A 22,680-nucleotide genomic window follows, 5' to 3' on the forward strand; every position below is an offset into this window, starting at 1 on the left:
GTCGTGTGGCTTAAGTGCTGACAGGGTGGGGGTCGGAAGAGCAGAGGCGCTGGAGGCCCCGCCCGCCTTGCTGGAACACGAGCCCCCAGAGGGGAGAGGGGCGGCCAGGGGCTCCGCAGGGCCCCACGCGGCCCGCGCCTGCACTCCCAACACCCACAACTTGTGTCCCTGAACTCAGGCTCTGGTTTCAGCTGGAGGGTCTCTGGAGGGGTGGAGGGTGGGGATAGGGGATGACTCCGAAATTTTTTGGTCTGAACTTAAAGTAGAAAGAAAAAAGAAGAAATAAAAGCACGAAAAAAAACGAAGATAAAGCCGCTGGCCCAGCCCTGTGGCTGCAGTCGGCTGAAGACAGTGGGGCCAGAGTGGGACCGACCTCACGACCTTGGCCTGGCCTCGTGAGCGAGGTTCCAGGCCCGTCAAGGTGTCTAAGGCTGAGCCCACGGGAGGCAGCCAGCCTCTCCCCTGCATCACCCAGAGATGCCAAAGCAGGGCCAGTCCCCACCCTGCCGGGGGGCGGGGAGGTGATACACACATCCCTCCACATGGGTCAGGCGGGGGCCCTGCTCTCCCGAGCGCAACCTCTCGCAAGCCCAGGAGACGGGATGGGGGCGGCTCACTTCCGCCCCGTCCTGGCCTGGCCAGGAGCCGCCAGGACCTTGCCCCACGGCGTGGCTCCCGTCCCCTGGCACCTGGTCCCGTGCCGGGAGCTCCTGGGGACTGGGACACTCAGAACTCCACCGGGCCACATCACAGGCAGCACGGGCTCCCTGCCGCCCGGCAGCACGCTCAGAACACCCTCAGGGTGGCCGGCTGGCCACGTGCACACGGAGGAAGTGCAGGCGCCCCTTCGGAGAGGGGGCGCGGGCGGGGGGCGCAGGAGGGCGACAGAGGAAAACACACGTCTCATGGCCACAACTGCCATCACCAGCCAACGTCCTGTTCTCGCAAATTCAAGAGGTAGCAAAAGGTCAGAAGTCTCTCCACCTTGATGGGCAAGGAAGGAAGGAAACGCGACATGAGTCCACACACACCGCGCACACCACACACACAGAGAAAATGGAAACGCGTACCGCCACCTGGCACCGCGGCCAGCCTCCCCCCGCCCCCCAGCGACCCCAGACCTTCCAGTTCCAACATTCACATACACGTTACACGGGGTTTTCTCTTAGTAAAAAACAAGTACCTCTAAACAAAGAATATTCCTCGGAAACTATGGGAAAAGCACTCTCTCTCCTGAGGCAGCCGAGGCAGGGCTCGGGGCCCAGGGAAGCCTTTGGCCAAGAAGGGCTTCTGGGGCCTGGAGGGTGGGCACCCAGCCCACAGCCGGGAGGGGCGGCTGCCCCGGTACATTCAGTCTGCAGACCCAGGCTCAGCCCCGAGGGGCCGGAAGGAACATAAACTCTTGTTGGTTTTGGTTTAAAAAACAAAATTCAAAAAGAAAAAAGGAACAGATCAGTAGGAATAACAGCCACACAGGCCCAGAGGGCTCTTTAGTTGTGGAGAGGTAGGCGGCGGGGGCCCGACTGTCCCAGCGCCAGCGAGCGGTGACCCCTGGCTCGAGGAGGGAGGGCGCAGTCCCCTCCCTCCGGCACCGCTACCCACAGAGCCGGGCGGGCAGCCCAGGTCGTGGTCGGCCCGCTCACCCCCAGCTCGGAGGGGGGCCCCCACGGCCCCTGCCCTGACCCGGCCTGCGGAACCCCAGGGACCCGCTCCCGCAGACCCCGCCGCGGCCTCGCGGGGGACCCGGGCCGGACGGGCCCAGGGGGCGGACGGCGCAGCGGCCGCACGCGCGCAGGCCGGGCGCCAGCCGGCCGCCCCCCCTCCCCTGGGTACAGAGGGCGATTACAGCGGGGCGCCCGGCCGGCGAGGTCTTTGGCTTCAGGGGGGGGAGGTGTGCATGCGCAGGTGGCTGATGAGATTGCGCTGCTGCGTGAACTTGCCGCCGCACAGCTGGCACTCGTAGGGCTTCTCGCCCGAGTGCACGCGCATGTGCTCGGTGAGGCGGTACTGGCGCGTGAAGCGCATGCCGCACTCGTCGCAGGCGAAGGGCTTGAGGCCCAGGTGGCTGCGCATGTGGCGCGTCATGGTGCCGCGCTGCGTGAACATCTTGCCGCAGATGTTGCAGGGGAAGGGCCGGGTCAGCCAGTGCGTCTTCTCGTGCTGCCGCAGCGTGGCCGGGTCCTTGTAGGTCTTCTCGCAGACCGAGCACTTGAAGGGCCGGGGCTCGGCCGCGTAGGCCGCGCTGGGCGCCGACAGGTCCTCGGCCTCCTCCTCGGCGCCCCCGCTGCCCGTCTCGTAGGCGCCCTCCTCCTTGATGAAGAGCTCCTCCTCCGTGTGCGTCTCCACGTGCGCGTTGAGCTGCTCGGAGCTGGGGAAGCCCTTGGCGCAGGGGATGCACACGTACAGGTTGTCCCCGTAGGACACCGTCTCGTAGCCCTCCTGCCGGTACACATAGTGGGCGCCGGCGTGGCCGCTGCCGCCCTCGCTGCCGCTCTGCCCGCTGTCCTCGCTCCCGTCCTTGCCGTTCTCCTCCTCCTCCGGGCAGGGGTGCGGGGGCTCCCCGTAGGGCCCCCCCGCCGCCGCGCTGCCGGCCAGGATGCCATTGGGAACCCTGTCCCCGAGCCCTTCGGCCTCCTCCCCCGCCGGGCAGGGGCCCTTGGGCGCTGCCGCCCTCCGCTCAAAGGGGGAGGCGGCCAAGGGCTCCTTCTTGGCCCACTCCTTCTTGCGCGCCGCGTGCCGGAGGCTCTTCCGGGGGGGCTGCCCACCCGGCCCCTCCAGCAGGCCCAGGGCGTCGTCCTCGGCCGCCTCCAGATCCATGGGCTCACTGGGGGCGCCCCCCAGCTCGGCATAAGAGGCACTGTTGGCGACGGGAGGGGCAGAGGCCGAGAGGGGCGAGCCTTGCTGACTGTCGCTCAGCTGGGCCGGGTCGTCGGGGGTGAGGGGGGGCCCGGGGGTGGCAGGGGGCAGCGGGGGGCTCTTCTTGGACAAGTCCAGGCCCAGCTCCTGCTCACAGCCCCCGCCGCTCCCGTTGGTGCTGCAGCTGCCCAGGCCGGCCTCCCCGCCGGGGGGACAGACGGGCCGGCCCAGGCCGTGCGCACTCTCCGGGCCGGGGCCGCCCAGGAAGAGCTCGTCGTCAGAGCCTTTGGCCTGGGGCAGCTCCTGTGGGGGGTGGGCCCCCTTGCGCCCTTCCACGAGCCCCGGATACCGGGCCTGGATGACCGAGGCCGTGGACAGCCGCTGGCTGCGGGGGGGCCGCCCCAGGCCAGCCCCGCCCCGCCCGGAGCCGAAGGGCTTGCCAGCTCTCTTGAGTTTGCGCCGGCAAAGGGCTGCCAACTCGGGCAGCTGGAGGTAGCTGGCGGCGGTGAGGAGCGTGCTGAAGTTGGGCTCGGCCGGCTGGGCACTGGGCAGCAGCTTGCCCGTGTAGATGAAGTCTAGGATCTGCTGGAACACCGTGGAGCTGACCATGTCCGTGTCCAGGTTGATGAGGTTGTCGTGCAGGACCAGGGACTTGAAGTAGATGCTGCTGGCGGCCAGCACGTTCTTGTGGGCGCGGAAGATGGAGTTCTCCACCATGATGATGACATCACACAGGAAGCCCTTGGTCCGCTGCTGGTTCAGCTGCAGCAGGAGCTGCTTCGAGTGGCTGGGCAGCTCCATGTCGGGCCCCATGTCCCCGCGCCCTGCCCACACGCACCACCTGCAGGCAAGAACAGGCACGTGTGCGCATCAGCGTGGGACCCTCCTGGGGCCTGGCACCTGGGCCGCAACCTCACGCCACCCAGGCTGCTCGCAAAGGGGAGCGGCGTCAGCCCACGTGCAGACTTGAAAACGCAAAGGACCATGAAGGGCACATGGCGCCAGGCAGACAACCCGGGATTTGATCTTGGCTCCACAGCCCAAGGTACCATCTCCGCACTAAAGGAAGCCAACCACATGCCCGGCAGGGGGTCTTAAAGATGCTGGGTGAAAAAAAAAAAAAAAAAAGACGCTGGGTGGGCGGACGTCACACGTGGGCTTGCAGCTTCCCAGCTTCCAGGACAAGCCAGAAATCCAGATTTTCAGGTAAAATCAATCCACGTAAAATGAAAGTTCTTTTTCCTCAAATACCACATGGGCCAGACTGAACATGCAGCCTCGACCTCTGCTCTAGGCTGGGTCCCTCTCCATCAACCCTAGAGGCTTCCCAAACTCTGAGGTTTACCAGTGTCACATGACACTGCAGCCCAGCCGCCATCCCAACCCCACAAGGCCTTGCCCCCTGCAGGCAACGAGCACCCCCGCCCCTGGCCTGGGCCCCCGGGTGCCAAGAAGGAAAGGCAGCCTGGCCAAGCCCTGGCACCACTGGGCCCCAGGGCCTTTCTGGGCAGGGCAGGCAGTGCTGTCCGAGCCTGGGAAGCCCACCAGACGGGCACAGGTGCTAACTGACGTCCCTGAGGAATAAACATGCAGGGAACGCCTCTCGTGGCAGTGCGCACAGGGCTCTCTGGGAGCAGCGTGCCCCAACGACGCGCCCACCCCACTGGGCAGCAGGGCCGCAGCACAAGGCCGTGGCTCCCTACCCCTCCAGCCACTCGGGGGCTCGTGCCCGCCCATGGGTGCTCCGGGCCATAAGGCCGGCAAGGGGTCTCCGCATCCTTCCACTCAGGGCGCAGCCTCGGAGGAGAACGGACTGCTCTGAACTCCCCCCGCCTGGAATCCACTCCTTCCAGGGGCCCAACCCTGCCTCCCTCAGCGCAGAGCCTGGAGGGGTCGCGCCCACCTGCCTTCCTCCCCTCGGCCTTTACCTGCCCTTGTTTGGAAAGACAGAGGAAAACCCCCCTAAGATTCTGTGTACCCCAAGGAAGGCTTCGCGTGCCCAGTGACCATGCGGGCCAGCACTCAGGGCCTGACAGCAGGAGGCAGCAGGCACCTCAGGCCAGCTCAGCCTTGTCAGGCTGCTCAGAGGCTGAGCCCAGGTCCCGCGGGAAGCAGCCCTCCGCCACTCCCTGCCCCCGAGCCAGCCAGGCAGGGACAAAGAGCCCAAGGCGCGGCTCCACACTGAGCAGGATGCCTGGCGAGGGGACTGGCCGAGGGCAGGAGGTCCTGTCCTCCGAGAGCCCGTGAGCCCACAGCAGCCCTCCTCCCCATGCCCAGCCTCCCCTCCAGGCTGCCAGCACTGCCGCACACAAAGGACTGCAGGCTGCCCAGAGTCCCCAGGACCCAGGAGGAGCAGTCGGCCTCCCTCTGCTGCCTCCCCGCCCCCCCCCCGTTTCCCCTCCCCGACCTACCGGAGTGCCAGGGGCCCAGAAACCATGTGAGCAGCAGCCAGCGGGGGTGGCCTCCTCGAGCGCGTGGCCTCCCTGGGGGTGCATCAATGCCTGGTCACCTGGCAGGGGAAGAGGCGCACGGTCACCCACCCAGGCATCAGCACGGGGAGGGGGAAGGTGCCTGAGGGCCCCGGAGCCCTCGCTCCCAGGAAGGTCTGGGGGTCTCTCTGGCTGGGACGCCCAGACAGCTGGGCAAGATACAGGGGCCACGGTGCCCGCCACCAGGCAGGTCGGCTGCACCCTCCCACGACCCACCCCCACAGGGCATTTAGGGTACTCCAAGGGCCACCTAGGTCTGGGGGAGCTGGGGGCAGGCACACAGTTCCTGGAGGGCGGGCGGGCGTGGTGGCAGGAGGCCTGGGCAAGGCCCTTTCCAGGCTGGCCACATTTACATAACAAAAGGTCAAAATTGGAGGCACTGGTGCAACGGGGCTATTTATAAGAACCAGTCTCAACCGCTTCTGGCTCTGGCCCCTTCCCTTCCCTTCCCTGCGGGTCTGCTCTCGCCCCCTCCCTGCCCCCTCCCTGCCCGGAGCACCCAGCCCCCGCCCCCTGCCCAGCCCAGCCTGACCACATGGCCTTCACAGGCTCACCCTTTCAATACCAGCCCGCCAAGGCCGCTGGCAGCTGCCGCCAGATGCGGGTGGGCTCCCCCTGCCCCACCCCCCACCGAGCCTCGGGTCCTGCGGGAGGGGGTCCTGAGGCTCCGGCTCCCGGCCCCCCTCTCGGGCAGGCCTGGGCGCCCGTGGAATGGAGCCAGGGTTGGGGGAGGAGGCCTGCAGCAGCCCGGAGCCCCTCCCTGACTGCCCTTCCCCCGTCCCCAGGGCCAGGGAGGCTCCGCAGGTCCCTCAGGAATGTGACCAGACCCGGGGTGCAGGGCGGCCGGGGGAGGCCTGGCTCCAGCCTGCCAGCTGTCTCTCGCCAGGAGCACAGCTCCCACCGCGCAGGGGCTGCGGGGGGCAGGCCCGGCCGGCCCAGAGGAGGAGAACCAGCTCTGTAGGTCCAGCTGCCTGAGGGCAGCCACGTCTCCGAGGGCGGCGGCCCACTGGGCTCTGCTGCCAGGAGAGGCCAGAGACGGCACCAAGCCCAGCCTGGGAACGGGGGCGAAGACCATCGCGGCGGCAGTGAGAGCGCCCGCCCGGAGAGGCCACACCACACAGCCCCACAGACCCCAGGACAGCCAGCGCCCGACCCGGGCCCAACGCCCAGCCAGTGGCCTCCGCCTCGGCCCGGGCCAGAGCCCGCAACGGGGGCTTCCTCCCCCTCGGCGGACATCAGGCCACCCAGCCCGCGCACGGCAGCCTGGGCGCAGCTGCGCCTGACCAAGGGACCGCGCCGGAGCCCGACCCGCCCGCGGGGAGGCCCAGCAGGACGGAGCAGCGCAGACTTCGCCGTGCCCCCTCCACTGGGGGGTGGGGGGAACACACGTCCAGCAGGAAGCCGCCCCGCCTGCCCCCCGCCCCAGGCGCGGCCGACCGAAAGGCCGGGACCCCTAGAAAGCGTGGCTCCTTCCCTCCCGGAGGCGGCTCAACAGCAGGTGTGGGAGCAGCAGGCGCCCACCTGGAGGGCCCACGGCAGCGGGGCGAGGAAGCAGACATAGGGCCGCGGGGCTGGCTAGGCAAGCTGACAGCGCGTGGGCCTGGCGCCCAGCCCTGGCGGGAGCCCACCACGGACGGAATGCAGCCGCTGCCAGGCACCGGTCCCTGGCAGCGTGCCTGTCAGCCCTGAGGATCCCACGCCCAGCGCAGCCCTGCTGCCCACCCGGGCAGCGGTGCCAGGAAGCTGGGGCCTGGGGCAGCGGCCCAGGTCAATCAGGTGGGCGCGTGGGTGCCCACAGCTGGGCTGACCCTGACCCGGCAAGGAGGGGGGGAGGGGGCAGTTCTGCTCCCTTGTCAACAGAGGGCCCTGGGTCACCTTCCCAGGTCTCTGTCCACAGCACGGCCAGCACCCACCTCCCCAACAGGGCTGCTACACGGTGACCTGGCTGAGGTCTTATTTCCTCTCCTCCCCTCCAGGCTCTGGCCTTACAAAAGCCAGGGAGGAAGGCCTGCCTGGGCCCCGCCCCACACACACTGAGGGCAGGCCCAGGCCTCCGCAGCACGTGCTCAAGGAGCTGGGGACGCACGCAGGACAAGGCCCCGCCCGCCTCAGGCTCAGGGCTTGGGGGAGGCTTCTCCTCCTGACATGCACAGAGGGCATGAGGCCGTGAGAGGAGACCTCCGGATGAAAATGGCCCTTGTTTAAGCAGGAAGCCAAGGAAAATGGCTCCAACCCCAATCTCGACAGGAGCCGCCGCAACTCAGCCTGGGCACCTACCCAGCCTGGACCCTCAGGCTGCTCCGTCCTTCAGCCTCCAGGTGAAACCCCCTGGGGAACAGGCGGGCAGCTGCCTCCCAGGGAGGAGGACATTCCACGCCCAGCTCCAGCCCATGAGGGGGGCCGAGCTCAGGGAGTGGTTTCACCCTTGGGCAGTGCCCCCAAGAGGCTGTGGGTCCTTCTCCGCAATGTCCTACCTCCCCAGACAGGAAGAAGCCCCCACAGACACGCCGTGCACCCCAGCTGAAATGACCCTTCCCGCCCACACCCAGCCGGGATGCAGCGTCCTGGAGGGAAGCGTGAAGCTAGGGAAAGGGGGCCCCCCCACCCTTCATTTCGCAGGCCTGGCGGCCCAGGTCCCCGGGAACCCTCACTTCTCCTCCCGCCCCGGTGCACGCCTTCCGCAGGAGGCCCAGAGCTATGCTGGCTGCCTCCAGGAAAGCTCCCTCCCAGCCAAGCCCAGAACACTCCACGGGAGGCTGTTCTTGCCCCTCAACAACCTCCTGGCCAAGGAACGCGAGCCAGAAGCCACAGAGCAACACAGGGATCTTCCAGCTGAGTGTGGGGGCTGCCCAGCGCCCAGCCAGGGCTCCACTGCCAGCGGGAGGCCCCGAGGACACCAGGCACCACCACTCCCCCAGGGGCTTAAGCACATCTGTGTCACTGAGGACTCCAGACTCACGCTCCCCACTGCCCGCCAAGCCTGGGCCCAGCAGAGCCCCGCTGTGGCCACCCGGTGCTCCAGGCGTGGCCTCCACAGGTGCGGCACTGCCCCTCCCTGCAGGCCCGGCCCCTCCCAGGCTGCAGAAGCGCAGCTGGAGGGCAGTGCGAGGAGGCCTGGAAGGTCCCAGCACCCAAGATCCAGAAGAGCCTACGGCCCAGCCCCCAACCCACCCAGCAGCCCACAAGGCCGTCCATCCCGCCCCCAGCCCAGAGGCGTCCTCGCCCCTCGCCAGCCTGAGAGGGCATCCTGTCTGTGGGGAAGGCACAGGGCGCTCTCTCCACCTCCAGCGTCAGATAAGACCACAGGTTCTGGGGGGTTAAGCAACTTGCCCAAGGTCACAGGAGCAAACAGGCGTCGGGGGCCTGACTCCAGACTTTCCTACCCTGGGGACAGACACCTGCACCTCCTTCTCCCAGGGGCAGGGCGGGGAAGCCAGGAGGAGGGCAACGGCCTGCAGCGCCCCCTCCTCTCCTCCTCCCACAGCCCACCCGCCCCCCACAGCAGGCCTCCGGCGCCACACCGCCGGGGGTCAGGCCCGCTCTGGGCACCCAGGCTGTGCCCTCCGTGACCCCCCTGGCCTGCCCCTGCAGGCACGGGCTGGTGGTGGGTGGGACCTGCTGCTCTGGGCCAGCAGCCGGGTAATCTGGCCCAGACCTGGACGCCGGCCAGCGGTGCCTGGCTGGCCTCCCAGACCATCCTCCTGGAAAGCAGCGGGCTCCACGCGTGCCAGGCGCCCCGCCCTCCTTCACTCGAGACTTCTACGAAATGAACCCTCGGCGCCGTCCGCGTGCTGGTGATGGGGTGATGGGGCCCGAGCAGCGCGGGAGGTGCGGCCACCCACCCCAGCCCGACCTCCTCGCGTCTGCCCCCAAATGCCCGGAGCCCTACCTTCCACACGTGCACTCCCACCCGAGAGGCACCACGCGGGGAGGCCTGGCGGGGCCACGGCCACACACCCCACCCCCCACCCAGCCGACAACCCGCCCATCACTCCAACTCCCCGCACGGCCCGGGGACCTGCTGCTGGATTTCTCCTGCTGGCACAGCTGGCACAGCTGGCTGGCCCCAAGGAGGGTGCCGGGCGGGGTCGCCTCCTCACTGAGCCAGCGAGATGGGGGTGAAGTGGGAGAAGCAGGTGAGCGCTGCCCGGAGCACAATCACTAGCATGAGAATCTCCGGAGTCTGACACACACACTCCCCCACAGGCCTGAGCCCTCAGTAAGGCGCTCGTGGGCAGCAGGAGAGCTGGAGCCCAGAGGCGGGGGCCTGGGGGAGGCATCACCATCACACAAGGAGCGAGGGGACCCCCAGGAGCTCCTGCCGCCAGGGACCCTTGTCCTGCTGGGTGTCAGCACGGGCCAGGGACCCGCGGCAGCATCACCCAGGTTTCTGGGACGCAGACAGTCTGGCCTCACGCCAGACCCAAGAATCAGACGCGCGCTGGACTGCAGGTTACAAGCTCTCTACTCCCCAGCACGCCCGATGCTCGGCAGGCAGCAGGTGCTCGGGGACGGGGGTCAGGAGGAAGGAGGCGGCCCCAAAAGGGAAGACACGTGTCCCACATAAACAAGCCCTGGGAGCGACGCATAAAAATGGCGGCCCCAGGACACACACAAGCGAGGCAGCGCTCAGTCAGTTACCGCGGGTGTCCTGGAGGCAAGACACGGGCCGCAGGCAGCAGGCAGAGCGCAGGGATCCTGGGCCGCCTGCTGGAAGGGACGGTCCCCATCCCCCACCTGCAGCTGCCAGCCCGTGGCTCCTCCAGGACAGAGACTCTGACATCACACCTTCAACTCCCACCCTAGAAGCACACACTCTCTTACGCTAAGGACTCTTAAAGATTTAAAAAACAATATAAATAAAAACTCTACCAGCTTCTATCATCCCTTCATACCAGAAGACACTTCATGACTGAAAAGCAAGAACCACCACCTCAGGGTAGAGGAGTCCTTCCCCGAGAAAGGGCAGCTGACCGGCCCACCCACGCGGCCATCAGCGTGGCCGAGACCCCCGGCGGCTGGCACCCAGGCCCCGCGCCCTACCCAAGATGGCCTGACCCCGGCATCAGAGAAACAACACCCAAACCAGATATCAGACGGCAACGACGGGGCTCAACTAGCTGACCGAAGACTGAAAGAGGACGTCCCGGGCAGAACAGAGAACAGTCAGACTTTAAAGACCGAGCCGGAAGGCACGCAAGCCCTGGGCCCCGGAGCGCCCCCAGCCGCGGGCAGGCCCCAGCGCTCAGGCTGAGCCCCGCACGCGTGCCTTGCACGGGTCAGAAGAGCTGACTGCCAACGTGTCCCATGGCCTGGCTGTCTGCACGGGGAGTCTCCAGGAGCGGCTGAGCAAAGCATCAGGCCCCGAAAGGGGCGACACGGCAGCTCTGGTCACGGTGGCAACGGGCGGGTGAGGGGAGGGATCGGGGAGTGGACAGGACTCGGCGGACACATGAGGGGCTTCCATGCTGGGCTTGCCTCTCTCGGGCTGGACGCTGGATGCGTGTCTACCTGGAAGCGTCCGTGGCACTGTCACTCACAACTGGGCACGCTTCTTAGGTACGACGTCCTTGGCTCTGACAGGTGCACAGAAACCTTTCGGAGGGGCAGCAGGGCCTGTCCCAGGCCTGATGAGCAGGCTGACCAAACCCCCAACGAGTCACAACAACCCCCAGACAAGGCGGCACAGACAGGACGAGGGAGCCCTACAGCCCAGCCAGGACCCACAGGACGGCCACCAGGAAACCTCCTACGGACAGATCACCGTCTGTCACCCCACGGCAGCGGCAGCTGACGGCATCTTCACCATCCTAGCATCCAGCGGACACTTCCAAGGCCGAGGGAAGGCGCTCTTCAGAGCCTGACGGGCAGGCCCAGGGGAGGAGCGGACATCCCGAGTACAGCCGGCAAGGCAGCAACAGGGGCCACAGGCCTTCCAGCTGGACGAGGCCCTCGGGACCGGGGGTCAAAGCGGGCTGCCAAGCAAAAGGGTCCCTGTGTGGAGGACCAACCCCACCCCAGGGCCTCAGAACAAGGGCTCGAGGAGCTAAACCAAAGGTCAAGGATCAGGTTTAGTCCAAAATGGAGGGAAAAAAATCAAGCAGACACATCTTGGGCACCTGCCCGTTTTTAAAAAGCCATTTTTAAGGATAAAACTAGGAAACTGCTAGGCAAAACACTACAACCTGTAGCTCTGTGCCTGAAATGGCCTGCAGGATGCACTTACAGAGAAGAGATCTCACCTGTCCACCAGGTAACATGACAGGCCCGAAAGAGGACACGCTAAGCTCAGAAAGGGAGTCAGACAAAGGGGCCCCCAGGACTCGAAGGAAAAGTGCTCACAGAGCTTCTTCAAATGGTGTCTCGGGGGCGCTGGAAGGGCTATTTGGCATTAAGGAACTGGGTTTAGAGACTGAAAAAATAAACAGGCGCTTCTCTGCCTGAAGAAGCAGAGCTGGGGGAGGGGTGAAAGCTGGGCGACTGAGGCGGCAGCAAAAACAGAACTCCTGACACCGCCCCGTGATGACAAGTGGGGACAGGCCACCTCGAAGCAGGCCACGGGGGACCAGGTCGCAGGAACCACAGCGAGGCCCAGCGCGCGGGCGAGTCTCAAAAGCACAATCAGTGCCCAGATCCGTGTCCACAGGGCGAACCCACAGCCCGAGGGCGTGGATGACTGCAGGGAACTGCCACAGGCGCAGCGGGGAACCTGAGACTCGGGAGAGCGGTGACCGCAGCAGGGCGCCAGGGGCAGCCCCAGGTGTGTGCACACGCAACTCACACCTTGCGGTTCACGCTCCACAGAACCCACAACACAGCCTCAGGTCCACGAGCGGCCAGCACACCTGGTGTGGGAACCGCTCTCTAGGGAACATCCAAGTCCAGCACGCGCCCCACCCCCGCAGCCCTGAGCCATCAACCCCGCCCTATCTCCTCAAAGCCCATCCCATCAAGTCACTCCCCTGCTTCCTGCTCTCAGCGGACTCCCAGGGCCTGGATAAAGTCCACACCTGGGCCGGCCCATGGAGGGCTTCCAGAGGGCCAGGTGGCCCCTCCGCATGGCCCCCACGAGTCACACCTGAGTGCCCCTTCCTCCAGGAAGCCACCCTGCACTTCTCCCCCACCCAACATTAGGACTAGCTGCCCACCTGCCACCCAACAGGCTCCCGAGGTCAGGGACCCTGCGCCCCACTAGCCCCGCCGCCACAAAGCAGCCCCCACGCAGGTTCACTAGGGGAGCAAGCACCAGAGGGGAAGGCAGGGCTGAGGGGACTGGGCAGGGTGGCGGGGGGAGGCGATACAGGAGGAGGCCGCCCGCCAGCCCGCCCCACGGGGAAGCTGTGTCCACGTTCTTGAAAACTAGGAAGGGCCCCCAAAGAACTCTTAGGTGGCTTGCATGCTACTGTTCTATTTACTGTATCAGAAAAACTGATACCTTAAAAATATATCTAATTGACTTAAAATTACCAACAATAAACCCATTTTGTGTCAACATAAGTGAAATTTTTATGGGGGAAAAAACTCTTCCAAAAGAAAAGAAAATCAGCGAGAAGGGTGGCACCGTTTCACATTTTGGCAAAAGTCTGTAACGCCTGACTGAGCAGACATCTGCCCCGCGTTCAGCCTGAGAGGATGCAGGGCTCTGACTGAAGTCCGTGCAGAAACCCGACCTCACACAGACAGAAGGGAGGGTATTTCACCCTTCCCAGATAACAGTGGCTATTCTTCCCGGATATTACACTTCAACTCAACAAGTGGCAGTTTCTTAAAAGTTGCAATTGTAGAATCTGAAATCACGTCGGTGACGAACTCGTAGCTGGTTGCACAAAACTCTGGCAGCCCACCCTGCGCCCACACCCTCCCAGGGTTTCACCACATCGAGCACTGCTCATTCGGAAAATGTTAGTTCACGAGTCAATCAGATCTTCCCGATGCTGTCAGGCCTCACTATACAACCCCAACCCCTGAGTGTTTCCATCACCAGCGCCCGCATCAGAAGAGGCCCGAAGTCAGGCTCCGGTGAAGCGCACTGGTTCCCCAAACTCCCTGTCCTCCGCCGGCTCTACAGCTGGCCACGGACACTGTCAGCTGTGCTCCTTCAGGTGGCAAGACGCACTGTGCTCATCTGAGAAAAGGTCTGACCGATTCTCCAAGTCTGAACAATCACCTTGCCTGTCAGCCCCCCTCTCAAGTAAAACTAATGCTCTATGAGAAAAGGCAGCTTGCGGACACAGCGCCGCTCCTGGAACCATGTCCTGCTTCCCTCTGAGCCACGAGAGCACCCCACGTCCCCCCAGCCCGCCACAGAGAACACTGCACACATGGTCCCCAGGTCAAGACTCACCACGGGGTCGCCTGCACGACCCCCCGGCAGTGCGTGAGGGCCAGCGGGCCTGGCCTGAGCACACAGGGCCGCAGCCCGCAGGGTGCACTGCACGCAGGCCGCCCCCCGTGGCTTCCCACCGATGGTGCCAGCGTCACCGCGGGACAAAGGCCAGTAACGTCCCAGGGTTTTGAAAGGAGTCCTGGGGACGCCCAGGTCTGCAAACCACTCTGACAATGACTGATGGCCATTACCTCAAATATTTCTACCAATCCATGTTACAGGCAGGGAGAACGAGGCAGGGAGAGGACCACACGGAGGAAGGGGCTTAACACCAGAGTTCTCTTCCCCCCAAATCACAGTTATTCACCACATGCTGAAATCCCAGGCAAAGGGCCACACCTGAGAGAAATTTCAAAGAAATGAAAGGAAATGCCACTTCAGATAGCCTCCGAAAATACCGTCCGAGGCAGGGCCCGCAAAAGCCATCGCGGGGCCTCCAAGGCCTGCTGACTACAGAGCCGCAGTGCTGCGGGCAGGCGGGCACCTGCTGGCTGCGGACCCAGGTGCTCGCCGCGGAGGTGGGCAGAGCGGAGGCAGGGAGGGGTGCCGGGAAGCCGGCGTGTGCCGCCTGCCCACAGCGCCAGCTCAGCCCTGCTGCCCTTATCAGCCTCAACACGCGTGGAATGTGGGACTTTGGAAACCATCCCCTCCCTGCCAGCACCCCTCTGGGGCTCAGGTTCACCTACCACAGCCACGGGGCGACCCGAGCCCAGTGCCCAGCACCGCCCCCCACCCCCCACAGCCTCGTGGCAGCGGCGGGCAGGGAAAGGTACCTACCTGCTGGTGGTGGCCCAAGGCCCCTCCCCTCGCAGCCCAGCAGGATCGCCCAGACCCCTCCAGGGCCCCTCTGCCAGGAGACAACGCCACACGCCCACAAGGAGGCCCCCACCGGTGCCCCCCAAACTGACAGAACACTAAGAGGTGGACCCGAGCCTGGTTCTGAGCTCCGGGCCACCGAGCCCTGCCCCCGAGGCCCTCCTGGAGGCAGCAAGCACAGGCCCAAGCCACGAGGGGCAAAAGGGAAGCACCGTGACCAGAAGGGGTCCTCCCCAGCCGTGGTTCCCCTACTCCTAGACCTTTTTCCATGCGCCCCAGCAGTGGGACCCCAGACCAAGTGCGTAACCTGTCTGCGCCGCTCGCACAGCAGGGACCACAAAGGTGTGCCCCACCAGGCCCAGCGCAGGCTCGGCGCCCATGGCGGGGGGGGGGGGGGGGGGGGCAGCCTCACGCCGCTACCTCCCCAGCATCCACGGGAGCTCTGTGGGAACCATCCTCCTCCCAGTCTGCAAGCAGAGCTGCCAGAGCCCCTGCAGGCAAAAAACCATCAGCCTTTCCTACCAAAGGGAAGGGCCCTGGGGTCCCGGGGCGAAGGAGCCACACAGCTGAGGCAGGAATCCACCCCCAGCACCACTCACTCTCAAGGCAGAACCCACAGGTCCACCTACCAAGAGGTGCACAGGCCAAAAACAGTGGACAGAGGACACCCTGACTGCCCAGCCCAGACCACTCAGTCCTGCTCCTGCCTGGCCCCAGGCCAGGCTGCTCTTCTTGCTCCAAAGGACCAGGACCGCACCTCCCACCAGGACACCAGCCAGGCCCATTCCAGACCTCACCACGCCCAAGGGCCTTGCGCTCACCTCACCTCCTGCAGTAAGCTGCCCAGAGCAGGCGGGGGCTGTCTTGCGTCCTGGCTGCCCTCAGACGGGACTGAGCCCCAGGACAGCTCCCTGTCCCGTCCCAGCAGAGGAGGCTGCGCCGGGCTGGTCGACCTTGCCTGAAGCTCTGCCTCCAGTGCCCCTCCCGGCCCTCACCCCACCTCCTGGCCCTTGCTACTGCTTCCTCACACACCTTATCCAGGCAGTGACCTCGGGGACCCACCTCTCTCAGATACCTTGAGGTCAACGAGAAAAAGAAGGGGCAGGCCACAGGTCCCAGGGGTCCCCGGCTGCAGCCACAGTGGGCTGGTGAGGGAGCCACGAGGCACTGCACGGTCGCTGTGCTTGGGTACACAGAGGCCAGCCAGGGTCCAGGAAGGCAACCAAGAGACCAGGCAGGCAGTCTCTGAAGGTCAAGCAAGACCAAGAGTCCTGGGGTCAAGGGCAGCAGGTGGTTCCTGGGTGAATTTCTAGGAGACACCCTCCTAGCACACACCAGCCTAGGGTCCCCCCAGTGCCACCCAGGGAAGAGGGGCCATGACAAGGACGAGGCCCCTCTGCACCTGATGTTTCTCCAAGACTCTGGTACCTAACAGGGAAGCCGCCGGCTCGCTCTGGAAGCCTAACCCCGCTGGGCAGCCTGGGATCGCTGCCTACGCGCACCACTCCCTACATCGTATCGTGGATAAAGACGTATCCCCCGCTAAGCCAGCAGGCTGCACGCTGGATCTATCTCCGCAGCATCAGGAAGCATCAATGCCCGGCCCACCACAGCTGCAGGTGACCCTGCCGTGCAGGGCTGAGAACCAGGCGCCGTCAGGCACGCCTGCACCAGGCAGCGTGGGGAACACACACACTGGGGCTCACCACGGGGACCGTTCCTGTGTCCACCTGGGGCAGGCACCCAGGCCCCAGCCATCAACCCTCCCTCCCTTCTCATTCCCTCTGTGGACAAGAATTCACCAAGAGGATACGAACAGCCTTCAAAGCAGCACCGGCAAGGGAACTGCAAAGGCCACGGGACAGTCCTGCCCCTCAAAAGGCCTCCAGCCAGGCGGACGAAGAGGCCAAGGGGCTGCACACCCAGTGTGGGGGAGGGAGCAGCCCCTCCTCCCACCCACGTGTACGTGGGGGAACGAGAGAGCAGCCCCTCCCCACACTCGCCCAAGAAACAACCCCCCAGAGATGCTGCTGGGGAACATGCCCGAGGCCAAGGCAGCAGCCCTGACCACCAGGGGCCAGAGCCAGCGGCCCCTCCAGCTCCACAAGAGGCCAACTCCCCCCTGGAACTCCCCCCCCTCCCCCCCCCCCCCCCCCCCCCGCCCTAAACCAGCCAAGCCCGAGACTTGCCTTGCCTTAGGGGCCCTTGGAATTCCCACGGAATGGAAGGGGAGAGCCTTGGGCGCCCCAGGAGGCCAGCCCCTGCCCTGCCGTACCCCTCCCTCTTCACCCACACCCACGTGCTCAGAGGCGGTGGACCCCCGACAGGAAACAGGCACCCACCCTGCCACACGCGCAGCAGCAGGGGGCCCTCAGCAGAAGGCCACGCTCCCCTGCCCCTCTACCCACCCACGCGAGGCAGGCAGAGGAGGGGCTCTGGGCCAGGGAGTCTCAGGGTCCCTCCCCCCAGCCGTCTGGCCACACCCTCCCAGGCTGCGCTCCCTCAGCAAAGCCCCTGGCCCGGGCCCGCCCCTCCAGGACTGCGCCCGGGCCTGGAGTCGGCTCCGGGTGTTCCCTTCCCCATCGCGGGCTGGGGGCCCACTCGCAACCCCCAGCCCGCCCCCACCAGCTTTTCAGGCTCGGCCACTCCCAGCTCACACAGGCTGCGGGGCCCAGAGCCCTCCCCCAGCCCAGGTCCCTAACCCTTAGGGCGAGGCCCCTCCCAACAGGAAGCACCGCCCGCTGCCAGGCAGAGTCAAACCGGCCCAGCTGGCTGGAAGCCCCTAACCGGGAGCCAGGACGGGAGCTCCCACCTCTCCAGACAGAACACCAAAGGCACCTGCCCTCCAGCCCCCGGACATCGGGTAAACGCCAAGTCTGCGAGGCGCTGCACCCCGACTGAGCCCAGAAAACGCCACTGCTTCTACCTCCCGGCTGGAGGCTGACTACAGGGTGGCAAGTCTGAGCACCCGCACGACTTCGCCTGGCCACACGGGCTGGGCACTGCGTTTGTTCTCAAAAGATTCCACTGAGCAAATAAAATGCCTGTGACAGAGCCTCGCAGGTGCCTGGCAGCAGCGGGCGCTCCTGCGCCAGCGTCTCGTAGCCCAGCACCTGCAGGGCCACACTCCTGTCGCCGCTCTCCTGGCTGTCTCCCCCGCCACTGCATTCCCAAAACCGCACGCGTGCTCCCCACGGAAACCTCTCTCCTGCAGCCGGCCCGCCCTCCACCCTCCCACCCTGCAGGGGCCCGAGGCGCCCCCCCGCAGCACGGTGCGGCCCTATCCCCCCCGAGCATCTGTTTGCCAGTCTGTCTTCCCCAGGCCGAGTTCTGGAAGGCAGCGATTCGAGAATGTAAACTCTAGCTCTGTTCCCATTTTAGAAACGGGGACACTAAGGCTCGAAGAGTCAATCCCTGTCCAAGGCCACACGGAGAGTAAACAGGGCTAAGGCCAGTACCCCTCGGGCTGCCCCCAGGAGTCCCTTCCTCAGTCGGGCTCTGAAGGCCAGGACGGGTGGAATCAGACTTGCGGTTTCTTTTCTGCAGAAGCAGCCGGGAACAAGAGCCCCCACCCTCTAGGGCTCCGTCTGGGGGGGCACTGGCCCTCAGCCCCAGTGGGCAAGGTAGGCAGGCCGTGGGTGGGGCTGACTGCTAGAGGCCAACAGGCCAAGCAAAAAGGGCAGGGCGGCAGGTCCCCTGGGTAAACTGAACTTTATTCCTTCCTCACTCCTGGACCCTCCAGAACTGCCCTGCCAGCCCTTCCCCAGGGCAAGCTGCTGATTCAGAGGCACTGCCCCCACCCCCACCCCCAGAGGCGACCCTGGCAGACAATAAGGACTCCGGGAAGGCAACAGGCCTGTCAGCTCAATAATGCAAAACCCTGTTGCTCAGAGTCCACGACAGCTGACTTCGAGTGGATCGGAGGCTGTGCTTATTAACAAAATGAGAAATCTGATCTATGGAAAGAAAACACTATGTGAGGATTAATCCAGGAGTGCAGCTTGTGGAGAAGGCTGGGCCGCTGGCCAAGACCAGGCAGAGAGGACGGGAGGGTGCCTACCTGTCCCCCGTAGGTACCTCGCTGCAGGACAGGGCACATCACCTCCACCCCACCTGCACCGCCTCCTCTCCTTCCAGCAACGGCAGCAGTCATTTCGGTTCTGCTTTAATTAAAGGCCTGGCTCCCTCAGGCTGCTTCTTCCTCTACACAGAGCCAGCAACCAGAGGGAGAATTTTCTTTTCAGGAATCGCTTCTAAAAGCCAAGTGACGAATCTACAAGTCCCAACAACTGGCAGGCAAACACTGCAGGGAGCAATCCTGGGCACACACCAGCCCTCAAATCCAATGGCCACAGAGGAGCTGCACCACGGGCACTCAGCAACACCCCAAACCTCGCCCGCAGGGAGCCAGGCGCCAAAGGAAAGCAGACCAACCCGGGATTGCTGACCCCAGGCCCAGCAGGCAGGCGGGAAGTCCCTCCCAGCCTGCCCGGACGACTGCCTGCCCACGGGACCTAGATTCTCCTCATAAGCACGACCACACAGGACACCCTTCACTCGCAGGCAAGGCAACCTGCTCCAGGGCCAAAGGAGCCCGTTCAGCCCCCAACTATCAGCCTCCCACAGCCCCCCTGCCACCCTGGTGCTCAGAGCCCACTCCACCAGCAATCTCACCACACAGCTTTGTCTCTGGAGGCCAGCCTGAGGCCGGCCCATCTGCTTTTTTTTTTTTTTTTTTTTTTTTTTCCAGACCACTCCAGCAACCCTGCTCTGCTGAGCGTAAGCCCGCTCCTTGAGCCAGGGCTACAGACCGGTCACATGGCCTGGGCTCCTGAAAATGTCTGCTGAAAGGCCTGGGGAGTCCAGACACTGGCAGATGGGAACGGAGGGAAAGAAGTAAAGCCAGGAGCCAGGAAGCAATAAATGCTAGCTCTAGAGAGGTCCTGGCTTTGGGTGACCCAGCTCCATCCCTCCAGCCTGGGTCCCTGGAGAACACCCCCAAGTTCAGCCTAGAAGCTCTGGAGGCCCCGCCGCCGCTACCTGCCAGCTCCCTCCCCCCCCCCCACACACACACAAGAGGCACAGACATCCCCACATCAGTCAACAACCTACAGCCGCGGGATTCCTATGGGCAAGGCTCCGCCCCTCCCCCCACCACATGTCAGAGGGGTGGCCTCCCCGGGTTACACTCCTCCTGCAAGGGGGGGCGGGGGGGGGGGCCGGGAACCTAGTTTTCCAGATGCGCTTGGCAACTCCTACTAGAGAAGACGCCGGAGGTGGAGGCGACGGGAGAAACACGCGTACAGAACTTCAAAACCGTTCCGGCCCACCCGGATCCACACCGGGCTCCCTTCCCCAGGCAGTCCCACGCGGCTCTGGGTGGGGCCGCCGGGGGCGTTATCTGGCCGCATTCCCTCCCCTCCGCCAGCCCCCACCCCCCGGGGAGAGGCATCCCCGCCTCCCCCCCCACCCCAGCTAAGCCTGTGTGACTACGAACCACCCCGGCCGATACACGGAGAGTGACAAGCCGGGGCCCTCCGCCCCCTCCCCCTGCCAGCCGGCCCCCTCCCCCAAGCCCATCTCTCTTCCTGCCAGGCGGCCGCCTGCCGCAGGGCTCGGGGGGCAGGGCGGCGAGCCCACCCGCCGCAGGGCCCGGGCCCGGGGGAGCGGCCGCGCCGGCCCCGCCCGCCCCGCCGAGGGGGCGGCGGCCGTGGACGCGGCGCGCGCGCGCGCGCGGGGCCGCCCGCATCCCGGGCGCCCGCCTGTCAGGCAGCGCCGCTCCGCGCCCGCTCGGACCGGACCGCGGCTGAGGAGGCACAAAGAGCCGGCGCCCGCCGCCCGCCGCCCGCACAGCCGCGCGCGGGGGCTTTGTGCCGGGGCCCCGCCGCCCGCCGCCCGCCGGGCCACGCAGCGCGCCGGGCCGCCCGGGGGCCTCTCCCACGCGCCTCTCCCACGCGCGCCGCAGCCCCACGTCGCCGGGCGCGCGCCCGCCCACGCCCCTCTCCCGGGGACGCGCCCGCCGCCCCCGCCCGCCCGCCCGCGCCCGCGCCCCTCACCTCGTGTGCGTCGGCGGCGGCGCTCGCCCGCCGGCCGGCCGGCCCTCCTGCGGCCTCGTCCTCGGCGCCGCCCGCGCCCGCCCCGTCCGCCCGCCCGCCGCCGGCCCGGCTCGGCTCCCCGCCCCGCGCGCCCGAGCACCGCTCACAGCCGCCCGCCCGGCGCCATCTTGGAAGCTTGTGACGTCGGCGCCGCCCCGCTCACCCCTGACCCACATCTGAATGGGCGAGCGGCGGGGCGGGGCGGGGCCGAGGGCGGGGCCGGCGCGGGGAGGGGGCGGGGCCGGCGCGGGGCGGGGCCCGGGCGGCCGCGCCGCGGCGCCCTGGGGGAGGGGCGCGCGGGAGGAGCCGGGACCCCGACCCCGGCGCGCGGCGGCGCGACCCCGGGTGCGGGGGTGGGGCGGCGACCTCGGCCCCGGAACGGCCCGGACGCTCCCCCCGGGAGGGGGCTCGGCCCCCACACGCGGAGCCTGTCCCCCTTGAGCCTGACCCTGACCGCCGGCAGCCCAGCTCCGTGCCCCCTGCAGCCGCGAGCTGCAGACGGCGTGGTCCGGTCCGGTCCGGTCCGGTCCGGGGGCTGGGCGTCCGGGCCCGGGAAGGACTCCCCCCCCGGGCCGGCCCCGCGCCGCCCCGCCGGCCCTACCTGCTCCGAGGGCGCGGAGGGTGCCCCTCCCGAGCTCAGCCAGCCCCTTCCGGTGGCCGCAGCCCCTCGCAGGCCCCCGGGGTCAAGCGATGCGCCCAGGCCGGCCGGCCGGACGCAGGCTGTTCGGAGGCGCTGGAGCCCCGAGGGCCGCGACGCTGCTCCAGGGGTCACTTGATGGACCTCTCCCCACTTTGGACACCAAATAATAGGACGCGCCAGCTGAAGTCGGAGAGGGACCCAGATTTACCGGCCAAGACTGGAACCAAGACTGCCCGCCTTCGTCCAAACAAACGTGTTCCTTTAATGCAACCCTGGCAGGAGGGCTCTGAGACTTAACAGAATTCTAACTTAACCTGGAAGAGTAAATAGCCCCAAACAGCTATCATTTCCCGCCTTGGGAACAAAAAAAGGAACGAGGGTGGACTTGCCCTAACATATTAAATCAAACTGTGAAACTACTGCACTTCACAGAACTTCTACTGTTTCTGGGCAATCAGACCCAGAAACAGAAAGCCTGCAAACAGATCCCAGAAATGGTAAGAACATGATGAAAAAGGAAGTATCAAACATCAATGAAGAAGCAAAGAAACATCCCCAAAATAGAGCTAAGTGGAGGACTATTTGAAGACACTACTGAAAAGCTGTTAACGCCCTGCTAACCAAAGACACACAAATGAAAACTTGTTTGTTTGCTCCTTTAACAAATTAGAAATCCGTTTCAAACAATGACCTTCAAACACAGTCGGGGGTCTAGTGGGTAATCACTCTCCTGTACTTCTTCTTGGAAGCATACAAATTATTTGGCATGAATTTGGCAGTAACAGCCAAAAATAAAAATCTTTTAAAATGATCACACCCCCTTGGACCAGTAAGTCCTCTTCCGGGATTTTGTTGTAAGGAAATTACCCGCATTTGTAGACTGCATGCTTGGTCCTCAGTTTCTCTAACTAGACTGTAAGCGTGGATTTGGAACCCAGTGCCAGGAGCACACCTGAGACTTACAGGAACTCACTGGTCACTTGTTTCATTTGCATTTGAAAATCAGCATGTGGTGAGCAACACTTAGTATCTTGTAATAACCTATAATGGAAGAGAATGTAAGCAAAGAATATGTATAACTGAATCACTTTGCTGTACCCCGAAACTAACACATTATAAATCAATTATATTTCGAAAAAATATTTTTAAGTTAATGTATGATCATATGTTTAAAGTGTCATTTGTAGTAATGACAAAATCATACACAAAGTAAATGACAATAAGGAATTGGTTAAATCATCCACATGATGGAATGGTAAACAGGCAGTACAAATGGTACTTATAAATACCGTTTTACAATCTAGAAGCATGCAAATGATATGAAGCAAAAAAAAAAGAAAACAGCAAACTACAAAATTGTATGTACCTGATGCATGAAAAATATTGATCCATGGAAAA

At 64.9% G+C, this 22,680-nt stretch overlaps 1 protein-coding gene across 1 annotated transcript; it reads right to left on the minus strand.

Annotated features, from left to right (window-relative positions):
* Positions 1–1,838: 1,838 nt before the first annotated feature.
* On the minus strand, positions 1,839–20,706 carry HIC2 (HIC ZBTB transcriptional repressor 2). The gene is made up of 3 exons (XM_057747175.1): positions 20,604–20,706; positions 5,268–5,365; positions 1,839–3,697 (listed from the first exon to the last, which is right to left on the minus strand). The coding sequence occupies exons 2-3, from the start codon at positions 5,291–5,293 to the stop codon at positions 1,879–1,881; spliced, it is 1,845 nt and encodes a 614-aa protein (XP_057603158.1). The 5' UTR covers positions 5,294–5,365; positions 20,604–20,706; the 3' UTR covers positions 1,839–1,878.
* Between the last annotated feature and the right edge of the window lie 1,974 nt (positions 20,707–22,680).

Source organism: Hippopotamus amphibius, chromosome 8 (assembly GCF_030028045.1).
Source record: "Hippopotamus amphibius kiboko isolate mHipAmp2 chromosome 8, mHipAmp2.hap2, whole genome shotgun sequence".
Classification (NCBI taxonomy): Eukaryota; Metazoa; Chordata; class Mammalia; order Artiodactyla; family Hippopotamidae; genus Hippopotamus; species Hippopotamus amphibius.

Bases quoted from the DNA above. Each gene is read 5' to 3' on its own strand.
- HIC2 (XM_057747175.1), bottom strand. From the start codon at position 5,293: ATGGTTTCTGGGCCCCTGGCACTCCG. The intron at 3,698-5,267 runs GTAGGTCGGGGA...TCTTGCCTGCAG, and splicing joins TCTGGGCCCCTGGCACTCCG to GTGGTGCGTGTGGGCAGGGC.